This window comes from Sinocyclocheilus grahami, unplaced genomic scaffold, assembly GCF_001515645.1.
Source record: "Sinocyclocheilus grahami isolate Dianchi unplaced genomic scaffold, SAMN03320097.WGS_v1.1 scaffold28.1, whole genome shotgun sequence".
Lineage (NCBI taxonomy): Eukaryota > Metazoa > Chordata > Actinopteri > Cypriniformes > Cyprinidae > Sinocyclocheilus > Sinocyclocheilus grahami.
The window spans coordinates 1,811,399-1,824,013 of NW_015505207.1; the positions used below are offsets into that span (position 1 = coordinate 1,811,399).

Consider the following 12,615-nt stretch of genomic DNA (forward strand, 5'->3'; position numbering starts at 1 on the left):
ATATATATATATATATATATATATATATATATATATATAAAAGGCGTGTGTTGCTGTTGCCTTACTGTAATTGTCCAATAAAAATTGAAATAATTAAGCCAAAAAGGTACAAAACCCTTGAAAATGCATGACATTTTAGTGTGTACCTGTAAAGCAAAGTGCAAAATGATCCATATGACTCCCAGGGATGTGACGAGTAGGTCATATCTGTTTCTCCTGCTCTGCCAGTATCCAGCTGGTGACATAGCTATCAGTTTCATAGTCACCTGCGGCAGAGGAAATTTAATTATGTCATGACCGTACAATACTTACGAAAGACCTCATGAACTGTGAGGCCTCTGGTGAATTTGAAAACTTTTCTTGTGGCTGGAAAGAAATTTTGCTTGGGCTGACTCATGAAAGAACAGCAAACAGAATTGGAAATATATAGCCTACTGTAACAGCTTTACCTCCAGAACAAAAATGAATGTGAAAACCACAGACATTGTGGCCAAAGGAAAAGTAACCGGGTGAAGTTCATCCCACTGTAACACATACACAAAAAAATTATTTATCATTTCAGTGCAGAAATAAAGCAAAAATGTTTTTGCTGTAACCCTCCTCACCTTAACAGACAGGAGGACAGACTGTGCTAACACCAGCACTGCAATACCTCGCTTGAAAAAAGGATGTTGGGTAATGTCATACATTTTTGCACGGAATCCAGCGTTTTCTACAAATGGAAGAGAAGGAATTTCAGCTTTGAAAGAACAAAAAATTGGTTCTTTTCTGAATGATCCGGTGCTGTGGTTATAAAACAAAGGCCTGGTTAAAATTCCCTGACCTTCACAATAATCTCTACGCTCTCCTTTATCATCAATTAATAGACTCGCTGAGAGAAAATCATCTCAACTGTTCAATCAATGCACTCGGTAAGAGCTTTACCCTTGGCATTGCTTAGGATCCGCTACATCATCGTTTTGCTGTCTTTTAGCTAAAGGTCTGAGTGGCATTCATCATACACCGTAATCACAAGTTCATTTCAACAGACACAAAGCGCAGACAGATTATTCGAAGCTGGTTTCAATGGAGTTGGAATTGATGTGGTTACTCTGCCGAGTGCTGACTAAGGTATTGATTTTTCTGTTATTCCATGAGGCAGACTACCTGGCAGGAAGCACAAAGGAAGCTCCGCCTACTGCCGTCCACAGCTCTCTATAGCTATCTCTCAATTTAGTTCTTATATTTTTACTGGCTCTGCACCCATTTACCTAAATTCATTACTTCAGAGTTATGTGCCCTCTAGAAAGAGGCACAATATCACTTTCACTGACTTTTTCATTAACTGTTCCCTCCTGGTGGAATGACCTGCCCAACTCAATCCGAGCAGCTGAGTCCTTAACCATCTTCAAGTAACTACTAAAAACACATCTGTTCCACCTTTATTTGACCCTTTAACTCTAACTTTTTTATTTTTATTTTATTTTTTATTAAAAAAAACAACAAAAAACAAAGAAACACTAGCTTTCTATTTTTTCTATCTACTTGTTTTTCTTTGTGTGTGTGTGTGTGTGTGTATATAATATATATATACAGTGGTACGGAAAGTATTCAGACCCCCTTAAATGTTTCACTCTTTGTTATATTGCAGCCATTTGCTATAATCATTTAAGTTAATTTTTTTTCCTCATTAATGTACACACAGCACCCCATATTGACAGAAAAACACAGAATTGTTGACATTTTTGCAGATTTATTAAAAAAGAAAAACTGAAATATCACATGGTCCTAAGTATTCAGACCCTTTGCTCAGTATTTAGTAGAAGCACCCTTTTGATCGAATACAGCCATGAGTCTTTTTGGGAAAGAGGCAACAAGTTTTTCACACCTGGATTTGGGAATCCTCTGCCATTCCTCCTTGCAGAGCCTCTCCAGTTCTGTCAGGTTGGATAGTAAACGTTGGTGGACAGCCATTTTTAGGTCTCTCCAGAGATGCTCAATTGAGTTTAAGTCAGGGCTCTGGCTGGGCCATTCAAGAACAGTCACAGAGTTGTTGTGAAGCCACGCAAATGATTTTAGCAAATGGCTGCAATATAACAAAGAGTGAAAAATTTAAGGGGGTCTGAATACTTTCCGTACCCACTGTATATTGTTGCTCTTTTGTTAGTTTTGACTGCTTTTATTGTCCTCATTTGTAAGTCGCTTTGGATAAAAGTGTCTGCTAAATGACTAAATAAATAAATATAGCATGCAATGAATATTATTGCTGTAATGTTATTTTAGTATTATTTATACTACTATTATTGTTATTGTATTATATTATTTATCAATACTTTAAATTATTTTTATATTTTAAGCATTTCATTTGAAGTTTTAATCATTTGGTTATGGGCTTTCATCATGTTTATTAGTTTTTTTAAATTTAATTATATTTATTTATAAATTTTTAATAATTTTAGTACTTAATAATTTCAGCTTATTTCAGTTAGTTGCCGAGGCAATATTTCTGTTTTTTTTTTTTTTAAGTTTTAGTTTTTCATATAATAATTATATTTTATTTTATTTAAGCTTTGTTTCAATTACTGCATTTTAATGATTTTACTTTTAACAATAACACTTTTGCAGGAAGAAAAATCATAAATTGCTTAGAAAAATATTTAGCACACCTCTCCTGGCCAACTAACTGACTAACTAACTAAATAAATAAATAGTTAAATAGAAGTAGTAGTAGTAGGTTTGAGACTGCTCTGCCCGGTTAAATATACGGATGTTAATTATGCTTGATAGTGGTAGAAGAAGAAAAAAGAAAGGAAGTAAACCATTATTCAAATTTGATCTCTCTTTGAGGGAAAATTTAATTAGAAAGGTTGCGTTACTTGCAATGTGACCCACAAAATGCATTTTGTTTTGTTTGAACAAAATTAGATTTCAGTTATCAGTACTGGAGGAAGAGCACGCTGCTTCCATGCTGATAGCGAAAAGCCATTGGTTCAGCCCATTGTTTACAAAGGCAGCATAGATGAACAATTCTATTGTAATTTACAAAGAACTGCTGCATGTTTTCCTATTGGTTAAAATGATAATTGAACAACTCAGATGTACTTAATGACTGAAAAAGAATAGAAAAGTACCAAAAATCTGTCCATTGCAGCTTTTGGAGTTTGGTTCAAAATATATAAATCAAATATGCACAGTTGTCAGTAGATTGGAGGATTATTTTGTGTCTAATTGCCACATAAAATATGCCTGGATAATTGCCTACTATGATAATTGTGTTTATTCTTTCCTGCTGTTATGAAGCATGTCTTTGAAGTGTCTGTTTCCAGGCGAGCCAACGGCAGTCTAACATAAAAACATAACGAGCCACCGCCGTCACCGCAGAGCCTGCGACTGCCAAATCAATCAGTCAGTCAATCTATGGGAGACACAGAGAGAATCGCTCTTCTCTCTTTGGCTCCGAGGTGCCCACAGAGCCCAAAGTCATTCATACTACAGGCAGCTATAACTTCTGACTCAAAAGTGGAGTGGTTTTTATCAAGTGTGTGATTGCCTTGGGGGTGTACCCACCGCTGAAAGCTTAAATGTAGTTTGTTCTCTACTACAGCAGAAGAGAGCTGATTAAATGCTTCAGGAAACACATGCAAAGCAGGGATGGCTCATTAGCCAGGAGAGGAAGAGTGGAAGATGGAGGGAGGGATAGAGAGAAAAAAAGAGATGAGAGACTGAGAGGCTGCTGCTGAATAATACACTTGCAGCTCTGGTGACGTTTATCTGTGCACCACCAACATGTCACTTTGTGGCTGTTTGACCATTTTGGAGGATTCAAATTCCTTTTGAAATAAGAAGCTTCAGTTATCTTCAGATGTCTTTGACAGAGAAAATATGAGTATTATGACTTTGAATCGAAAAAACGGATGTAGTTTATACTTCAACGTAATTAAAAGATATCACTACATTGTTTCTCTTGCTACTTTTATATTCTCGTACACATGACGGCACACAAACTACAACAGATTTACATAATTTTTATGTTTTTTATGTATAGAAATAAAATTTACATTTTATTTCTATAGACCTCAAGAGTGCACTTACCCGGACGTGGGGGGAGGTGGAGGGGCTGAGCAATCTTCAGTCGACTTTTCAAATCTTCCCATCTCCTCTGATCCACGGTCAAAAGAGCAGTGCCCTAAACAAAAACATCCAACACATCTGATCAGGGATCAGCCAACAAACCTACTGTAGCTACTAATCATCTAACAGTATGAAAAATGCCATACCTTATTTTCATTAAAGTTGGCTATGACAACACCAACAAAAAGAGTGAGCCCAATCATACAGCCCAAGAACACAAAGACGTGGATGTAGATGCCGTGAATCTGTTTTAAGAGACAATCGAAGGTCCTAAACAGTGCAGTCATGATCAGCCAGTTCCCTTTCAGTCGGTCACTCTCGACGTCACGTCGGATGAACGATGAAATTGGGATCTCGCTTAGAGGGACCAATCTACTTTGAGTGTAAACTAAATGAGCCAATGCACATTGTCGTGCGATTATTGCATCCAGCTGCTGCTGATCACAGCGTGAGTATAAGTAGGCAGCAGATGCAGCGCATATTCAGCTTTTCGCTTCGGAGCCGAGCGATCACATCGTTCTGCTCCTGACTACTCTACTGAGAGAAGAAGACTGAATGAGTTCAGCGCGCTCTTGGAGAGCTCTTCGTGTTGGCGGACGGCGCTTTCTGGAGGGGAAGATTCGGCTGCGCTGCTCTCCTCCGAGACCGTAGCAATGCCTGAATCGGATCCAGACATAATGGCTATGCTTTCCCGGGCCACCGTAGGGGTAGGGCTCGAGTGAAGTCTTTCACCGTGTCCCGAGCCCTCAAGGTTGCACGATTGGTTCTTGGGGTGGTCCACGCTGGTTCTCAGCGCCCCGCCTCGGTGCCTTTCTTCCCAGAGGTGCATGAGGAGCTCAACAGGTCGTGGACGGCTCCCTTTTACTGCCGGAAACTGATTTGCTGGATCCTCCTCCCTCACCCCCCTCGATGGTGGGGCAGCTAGGGGGTTACAAGGGTCCCCTCGGGGGAGCGGTCGTTTGCAATGCAGCTGTGGCCTAATGCCGCCTCCAACCGGCAGGGAGAACCGTGCCTCCCCTCCCGGGTCTGTAGGTACTCGACTGGCCAGCGATGCCTACACGACCTGTGGAGAAGCTGCCTCCGCCTTACACGCTACGGCGTGATTGCAAGTGCACCAGGCCAAGGCACTGAGGGACTTGCACGAGGGTGGTCACGACCCGGAAGTTCGCAGAGAACTCCGCACCGCGGCGGACCTCACGCCACGAGCGACGAAGGTTACGGCGCGGTCTCTGGGTCGTGTGATGTCCACTATGGTGGTCCGGGAGCACCCTTTGGCACCCTCGTTCAGACCTCTGAAAACTTCATGTCCGGTCCCTTTTTTGCAGGAAGAGCTGGAGCGAAGGCTGTCTCCCTCTACCCTGAAAGTTTATGTCGCTGCAATTGCTACTAACCACGACCCCGTACAAGGGAGGTCGCGTATACAGTTTAGTATCTTAATAAAAGTAACTTACCGGTCCTACTCTGTGTATGATGACGTCTCTCACCTCCACCCAGCCCTTCAGTGACAGCACCTCAAATAGAGCCAGCATGGCGTTGCCCACATTATCAAAATTAAAGTTTCGAGGGTTTGCCCTAAAAAGAGCAGTTCAAGAGATATTTGACATTTTTATTTCTGTCTATTCTTAGGAAGAAAAAATGTCACCCCTAATTCTTTTGAATTACAATTACAATTCTATCTTGGAATATTAAGCATGATGTTTTTTAAATTTTTTATTTTCCATTGTGATTTTCATGAGCACATTTACTTTCTCCTTGCTCCCCAATCCCTAACTTTCTGTTATGAAAAAAATTTATTACTTATATTACCTTATACTGTAAGGCAGAAAAATAATTACATATTATTTAAAATGTAAAGTATATGTGTAAAGTATAATTTTAAGCATACAATGTATTTGCAAAGAATAATTTTAATTATACTGTAGTATGTAATGGTCATGGAAATAATACCACAATGGAAAAATGTTAAAGACTCTAAAATTTTATTTTATTGAAATATGAACCAGACATTAATTGCTATAATCACATTTAAAGCAATGACATGAAACCAAGAACACTCAGAAAGCATTTTTTAAATGTGACTCTTAAATAATTTTGTCAACTCATCTTGTGAGTTAAAGATAAAGTACCACTGCTCTTAAAACATTAAAAAACAAGAGGAAAAAAAAAACTTCAGCTGTTCCCTTCTTATAATCTCAGGTATAAAATGTACCAAAATGTTATGGTGTCTATCTGCCTGTGTGTGTGTGTGTGAGCGGACTGGACACACTGGTCTATGGGCTGAACATGAACACAATACCAAGAGGATCAAAGGCCTTGCTCTTTTCCTGTTACCACGCAAAGCGCTCAAAGATAAAAGAGTAACCACCTCTCTCTCTCTCTCTCTCTATTATTCAGCATTAGCAGAAACCGTCTCAGGTTACTTATGTAACCATGGTTCCCTGAGTAGGGAACGAGACACTGCGTCCTCTAGGTTTCTTGCCATGCTGCGGACGCAAGCTTCAGACGAAGAAGTGAATGATGTGTAGCTCCCGGCGCCGATTTATACTCGAGTCGCACCGGTAGTGACGTCATGGCTGTCGCCGGCCAACGAGTTGGTGTTTTTTCAATGTATGCTTCAGACACGGGTCACGACGAGGCGTTCCCCATAGCGACCCCTAGAGGACGCAGTTCGAAGTTCCCATGAAAGGGAACTTGCTTTCTCTAGAACGGCTATGGACCCATGTGTGTCTTTTGCTGGTCTTCATTATTTAACGTCTCACAAATAATTTGCCATTGTGTTGCTACACATCTCTAGAGCAATAACAGACTCATTGGTGTGTGGGTGTATGATTGTGTTGTTTGTGTTTATCCCTGAGGGAAGGATATAGCAGCCCCCTGCTCTGTGCCCACGACAAACCGTACAACTGCACTGCAACACTGACTATTGCTTATGGGGAAAATACATCTGAAAGATGATGAAAATGTGGTGCTGTTTATCTGATGAGAACATTTATCATACTGGTTTGTGCTGTCACAGATGAGATGTTACTACAGGGATTTCTCAAAAAGACCTCAACACTGAAGATGTGACAGGTTCAGTTTGTGTTGAGTTATTCTGTGCTTTTAAATGAAATTGAATTCTATTCATTTGTGAAAAAGTAAAAATGTCTTTCAAATTCTCAAATTTTAGTCAAATAAATATCAAAAATACATTTTTATATTGCATTATTGTTCACTAAATTTGAACATGTGAAAAAAAACAACAACTATAGAGAACATTCTTTTCCATTTCATACCAAACTCTTGGCACCCAGAATCCTGGTTTCTTCTCGCCCGGCCTGAGCTTTAAATTCAGGTTCTTTGAAATGCTCACATTGATTCTAAAGATGCCATGGCAGTCCTCCTGAAAAAGTCAACAAAGCACAAAATTTCAGTGAAGTACAGAAGATCCTCCGCTCCGAACTTAGTTTGAAAAGTTGTAAGAATTACATTGTACCTTATTGGAGATATGGGGATCATTACATTTGGCAAGTTTTCCAGCAAAGAGTTGCACCCCAAAGGTTGCAAACACCAGCATTAGTGTCAGAAGAAGAATAGAGACCTGTTTGGGAAATCAATAATCCGGTCTAAAGCAAAATGGCTTTCCCATAAAATATGGTCAGTGCATTACTCTCATATACAGTAACCCTATAATAAGCTCAAAGAAAAGTACCCAAGGGGAGCAAAGCTTTAATAAAGAAGGTCCATAAAGAAATCTCCTAGACAAACCTCTTGTTCCAAAATATAATCTATTGAAACGATGCAAAAAGACACTGAAAATTATTTTTTTAAGAAAGCATAAGGAAAAAATGATGCACAAAATATACATTTTAGAATAATTAACAAACAGCCAGCTATCTCTGTTCTCCTTTTATTGAGCAACTACAGGCAGGAAGTGGGATGATTTGTTCACTCACCAAGAAGATCTCTTTGAAACCCTTGAGGACCTCTCGCACCACCTTCCTCATTTGGGGCACCAGTTTAAAGATACGCAGTGGGCGCAGGCAGCGTAGCATCATGAGGAGCTGGGCACCAGACTCTGGAGGCACACTGTTTGGTAGCCAGCATAGAAAGATCAGACTGACCTACAGAGTAGGCAGAAATATCACCTTAAAGGCCACAACTCTTCATTTAATTCTGATCTTGAATGTGAAATCACTAACTACAGATTATTTTTTATGGCATATTTATATTGCTTTATTAATATAAATGCAATAAGTATTACTCATGCAATAGTCAGCAGTGGAAGTATAAATGCAAATAATGTTTGTGTAAGGCAGAATTCTTCTGAAATGAGTAAACAGGATGAAATTGACGTGACTGGGTCATTTAAATAAAACGCTGTTTAGGGTCATTAAAATGCAATCTTCAGAGCCTCATTAGAGAAGTGAGTAATCAGCTAGAAGGCTGCCTTTCACATGTGTCGGAAAGTGGGTTTTTCACAGGAGAGCTGAGAATGGAGTTTTACTAAGTAGATGAAGATGTCCATGACGCCACCGAAGTCTCGGATGACTGCAGTGGGAGTGAAGAACAGACCATCTGCCATGATCTTCAGGTTCAGCTCAATGCTCATGAAGATGACAAACACGAATTCTCCGATCTGCAGCGAAAGGGGTGGTTTAGTGTATAATAGAATACAATTTTTCATAAAGCAGCTTTTTATAAAAACTGAACTAAAGGTTTGCAAGCTTTGTCCTAACAATTCTTTGTCTTCTGGTAAGTTAGAGAAGATATTGAGACTGGGAGTGTCATAACACAAAAACTCGCCAGGATAAAAATCTTTCTCTGTGCTCTTGAAAATATCCTTATCAGGTAAAGATCAGGTCATCCTGGACTGTCTGAAGTGGAGTTTCAATCAGTGGTGTAGAAAAAGAGACCGAAGACTTTCAAGAGTGGCAGGTCAATCAGTCCCAACTTTCTGCTTCGTAAAGTACAAGATCTTTGAAACAGAGGCACCCTAAAAGCATTCACTTTCAAAGTCAACTTACTGTAAATGAACTCTAAAGTGGATCATTATCAAATGTGCTCAAAAGGGCAAAATTAGTTCAGAGTGGCAATCAAAAGTGCTGGACTGCAACAAAAGTGAGACATGATGACCAGCCTTCAGGAAAGATAGGAGGAACATTTACAGGGTAAAAAAGTTAGTTGGATGTGCATGTGGGATAGAATGGTGACCAGTTGGGTTTAGAATACCTGCAGGGTAGGGACATGCATGACCCTAGTAAAAGGGGACTCAAACATCATGGAAATACAAGAGCAGATGGTGACCACGATCATCACCCAGTCCAGATAGGTTACCAAGCCCAGTAAATCACTGGAGAACACACACAGACACATACACATGCAAGGTTTAGTGCAGGTTAAATGTGCATTCTTCCTACACTTCAGTCTGAGCTTACATAACTTTGTCTTAAAGAGGTCATATGATGCGATTTCAATTTTTCCTTTCTCTTTGAAGTGTTACAAGCTCTTGGTGCATAAAGAAGATCTGTAGTTGCAAAGTTGCAAAGACTAAAGTCTCAAATCCAAAGAGATATTCTTTATAAAAGTTAAGAGTTAACCCCGCCTACCTAAAACGGCTCGTTCTAACACGCCCCCACATGTTTATTCTCGCTGTAGTATTGTTGCTGCCGCCATGTCATGAAGACGCTGTGTGTTTCGTTGTGAAAGCGAAACTACTTTGTTTGGCTTTCCAAAAGAGGATGATATCCGCTTCGTCATGCCTAGAGCTTATCCGTGCTGATCGCTGAGGAAATACATCAACTTCGCGCTGTGGATCGCCGGATCGGCTTTCACCGTGGACGAAGCGGAGTCCAGCCCGGGGTCGTCACATGTGGTTGCCGCAAGCCCACCGGCCGCCGCCGCTCACTCTAGCCCGGCGTGTGTGACGCAGTGTGTTTCATTGTGAAAGCAAAAATACTTTGTTTGGACTTCCAAAAGAGGACACGACTATAAATCAGTGGTTAAGTTGTATTTACAACACTGTTCCAGAACAGTTCAATGCAAATATTCAGATGTGTCCAGCACATTTTACGTAGGACGTAGACTACAATACCGGCTGTTCTGACTCACAGCCTGTAAGTAAGTTTTTTATATTTACAAGATTTGCGACTGACGATTCAAACGCGAGTTTTGAGCAGTGTAGAGTAGCGCTTGTTGTTTGTCATTTCTCCGATCACAAATGCAGACATGGTTTTATGTTTATGCGGCGCGATGCAATGCGTAAAAAGACAGTATAAGTCATTGTAATCGGTAATTATGTCCCCACTGGATGCAACAAATGCCTCATTTGTAATGGATTTTTATGTTTTTGAATCGTCGCTCCGGCCGGGACATGCCATCACAGTATGGTAAGGGGCATATCATTTCTGTCACACGCTTGAGGTATTCGGCCAATCACAACGCACTGGATAGCTGGCCAATAAGAGCAGACCTCGCTTTTCAGAATGATGAGCTTTGTAAAAATTTACGCGTTTCAGAAAGGCGGGGCATAAAAGAGAAACAATAATCAAGTCAAGTCAAGTCTGCTTTTTTGTCAATTCTTCCACATGTACAGCACATACATACAGAGTACATAATGTACAGTATGTGGAAAATAATGTGTTTTTTAACCTTAAACCGCATAAACACATTTCATTACACCAAATACACAAAATAATGTTCTTTTTAGCAACATCATATGACCCCTTTAATTTTGCAGATCTTTTGAAACTAGTGAAATCCTGCTAGGACACTGAAGCCCAAAAGTTTCCATCTAATCCCGCACTAACCCACCCTGGCGTGTCTTACAGATCAAAACTTTCCAAAGCCCATTCTCATATTACATTTCTAGAATAAAAACAGACATATAAATGAGGAATCTCAAGAAAGCATGTGCAGGTCATATTTTAACCCCAAAAATATTCAGGAAAAAAATAAGAAATACCATTATTTTGACATTATTTTCATGACAATTAAGCACATTTCTCCCCTAAATTCTTAATTTTTTGTATTTTTCCATTATTTCATAATTAATGTACGGTTACACTTTATTTTAAGGTGCCCTTGTTACAGTGTAATTATATATTTAAGTACTGAGTAATATTAATTAACTACATGTACTTACTACATGGTTAGGATTAGGGTTTGCCTTAGGGTTACTTGCATGTAATTATGTATAATTTATTGTTATTATAATAGTAAGTACATGGAACCTGTAACAAGGACACCGTAAAATAAAGTGTTACCTAATGTACTCATATTTTTACAATTGAAATAATATATTATTATTTAATTTACATTACATCAATTTTAAATGATGATTTATTACAAAAGAAAGATGCCGGTGTAAGCTGCAATCTTTTTTTTATATACTGAATTGTGTATATTACCAGGTTATCATGGCGTGACGGCCCTAAACATTTATGGACTTACTATAATTGATGGTATTTTGTGCTGTTCACTGCGCCTGTATTGGGATCCGTTTTTAACCTATTCATAAAAAGCCCATTAACACACATACACACACACAACAGTTTGTGAAACAACAAGGCATTTTTTCAGTGATTATGGTACAAAAGGATTAGTCATCTCATTGAGGTGTATGAAAATGCTACTGTAACATAATATACTGCAGTGGATTTGTATTTGCTTTGGTCTTACGCATTGAAACGGGCCCGCACAATCATTCGGCAAAAGTTTCGGAAGCGATGCTCTCTACCAACAATGAAGAGTGGTTTGTCAAAGTATGGATGGTTTTCCCGGAGTTCCTCCTCTTGGACTTTTCTGGGGAAAATAAATTCTGGGCTCAATAAATCATTTTGAAATCTCATATTCAGCAAACACTGCTTTTATTAGTTTTATTAAAGTATGGAAAAGATAGAAAGATATAGGATGCACAGAAGGGACCTTACTAGTTTTTTTTGTGTACTGTATCTGTAAATCAGCTAAAATGTGATCTGATCTCTTTTTTACAGTCCCTCCTTGCCCCCTGAACACAGCAAACAAATACAGCTGACCTAAAACAAAAGCTTTGCTTTCCTGCAATATGTCTTGTTGTCATACACCGATGGCACTATGCCACCATCAGCATACAGTAGAAGAGAAAGATATGGTGTAATAACTCCCACATGGCATGTTTTGTTTGGGGGGATAAGATCTGTTCGACTGACCGCATGCCAAGGCAAGTGTATGGAGTGTCAGAAATACCGTTTCATCTCAGCCTGCTCCTTTTTCTCTTGTATCATCTTGATTTCACTGTCCTCCCGCTGGGCGTTACGGTAGCGGACCGTGCTGGAGTGCTGAAGAGTTCACACACATGTCAGAGATCACAGATAGTCACAGATAGTGCTGTCAGCTATTAATCGGTGATATCTGTGTGTGTGTGTACGCACATCCTGAGTGAGTGTTTCCAGGGATTTCCCTCTACTGATTCTCTGGCTGGTAGAGCCCTGTCTGAGGGACCTGTGCCAAAAAGAGCAGGTTAACACACTAGCATAATGTAGTGCA

General features: G+C 39.6%; 1 protein-coding gene across 1 annotated transcript in view; it reads right to left on the reverse strand.

Moving 5' to 3' along the window:
- The window catches only part of LOC107569973 (sodium leak channel non-selective protein), a 115,485-nt gene that overhangs the window by 8,974 nt on the left and 93,896 nt on the right, over positions 1-12,615 (reverse strand). The window contains exons 22-36 of the mRNA XM_016256153.1: positions 12,501-12,570; positions 12,316-12,407; positions 11,770-11,892; positions 11,542-11,598; positions 9,322-9,442; positions 8,597-8,728; positions 8,046-8,213; positions 7,586-7,690; positions 7,386-7,492; positions 5,562-5,682; positions 4,257-4,355; positions 4,072-4,165; positions 606-712; positions 450-524; positions 147-266 (exon numbers count right to left, since the gene is read on the reverse strand). Of these exons, the coding sequence (XP_016111639.1) occupies positions 147-266; positions 450-524; positions 606-712; positions 4,072-4,165; positions 4,257-4,355; positions 5,562-5,682; positions 7,386-7,492; positions 7,586-7,690; positions 8,046-8,213; positions 8,597-8,728; positions 9,322-9,442; positions 11,542-11,598; positions 11,770-11,892; positions 12,316-12,407; positions 12,501-12,570 (1,591 nt within the window). The remainder of the gene's footprint in view (positions 1-146; positions 267-449; positions 525-605; positions 713-4,071; positions 4,166-4,256; positions 4,356-5,561; positions 5,683-7,385; positions 7,493-7,585; positions 7,691-8,045; positions 8,214-8,596; positions 8,729-9,321; positions 9,443-11,541; positions 11,599-11,769; positions 11,893-12,315; positions 12,408-12,500; positions 12,571-12,615) is intronic.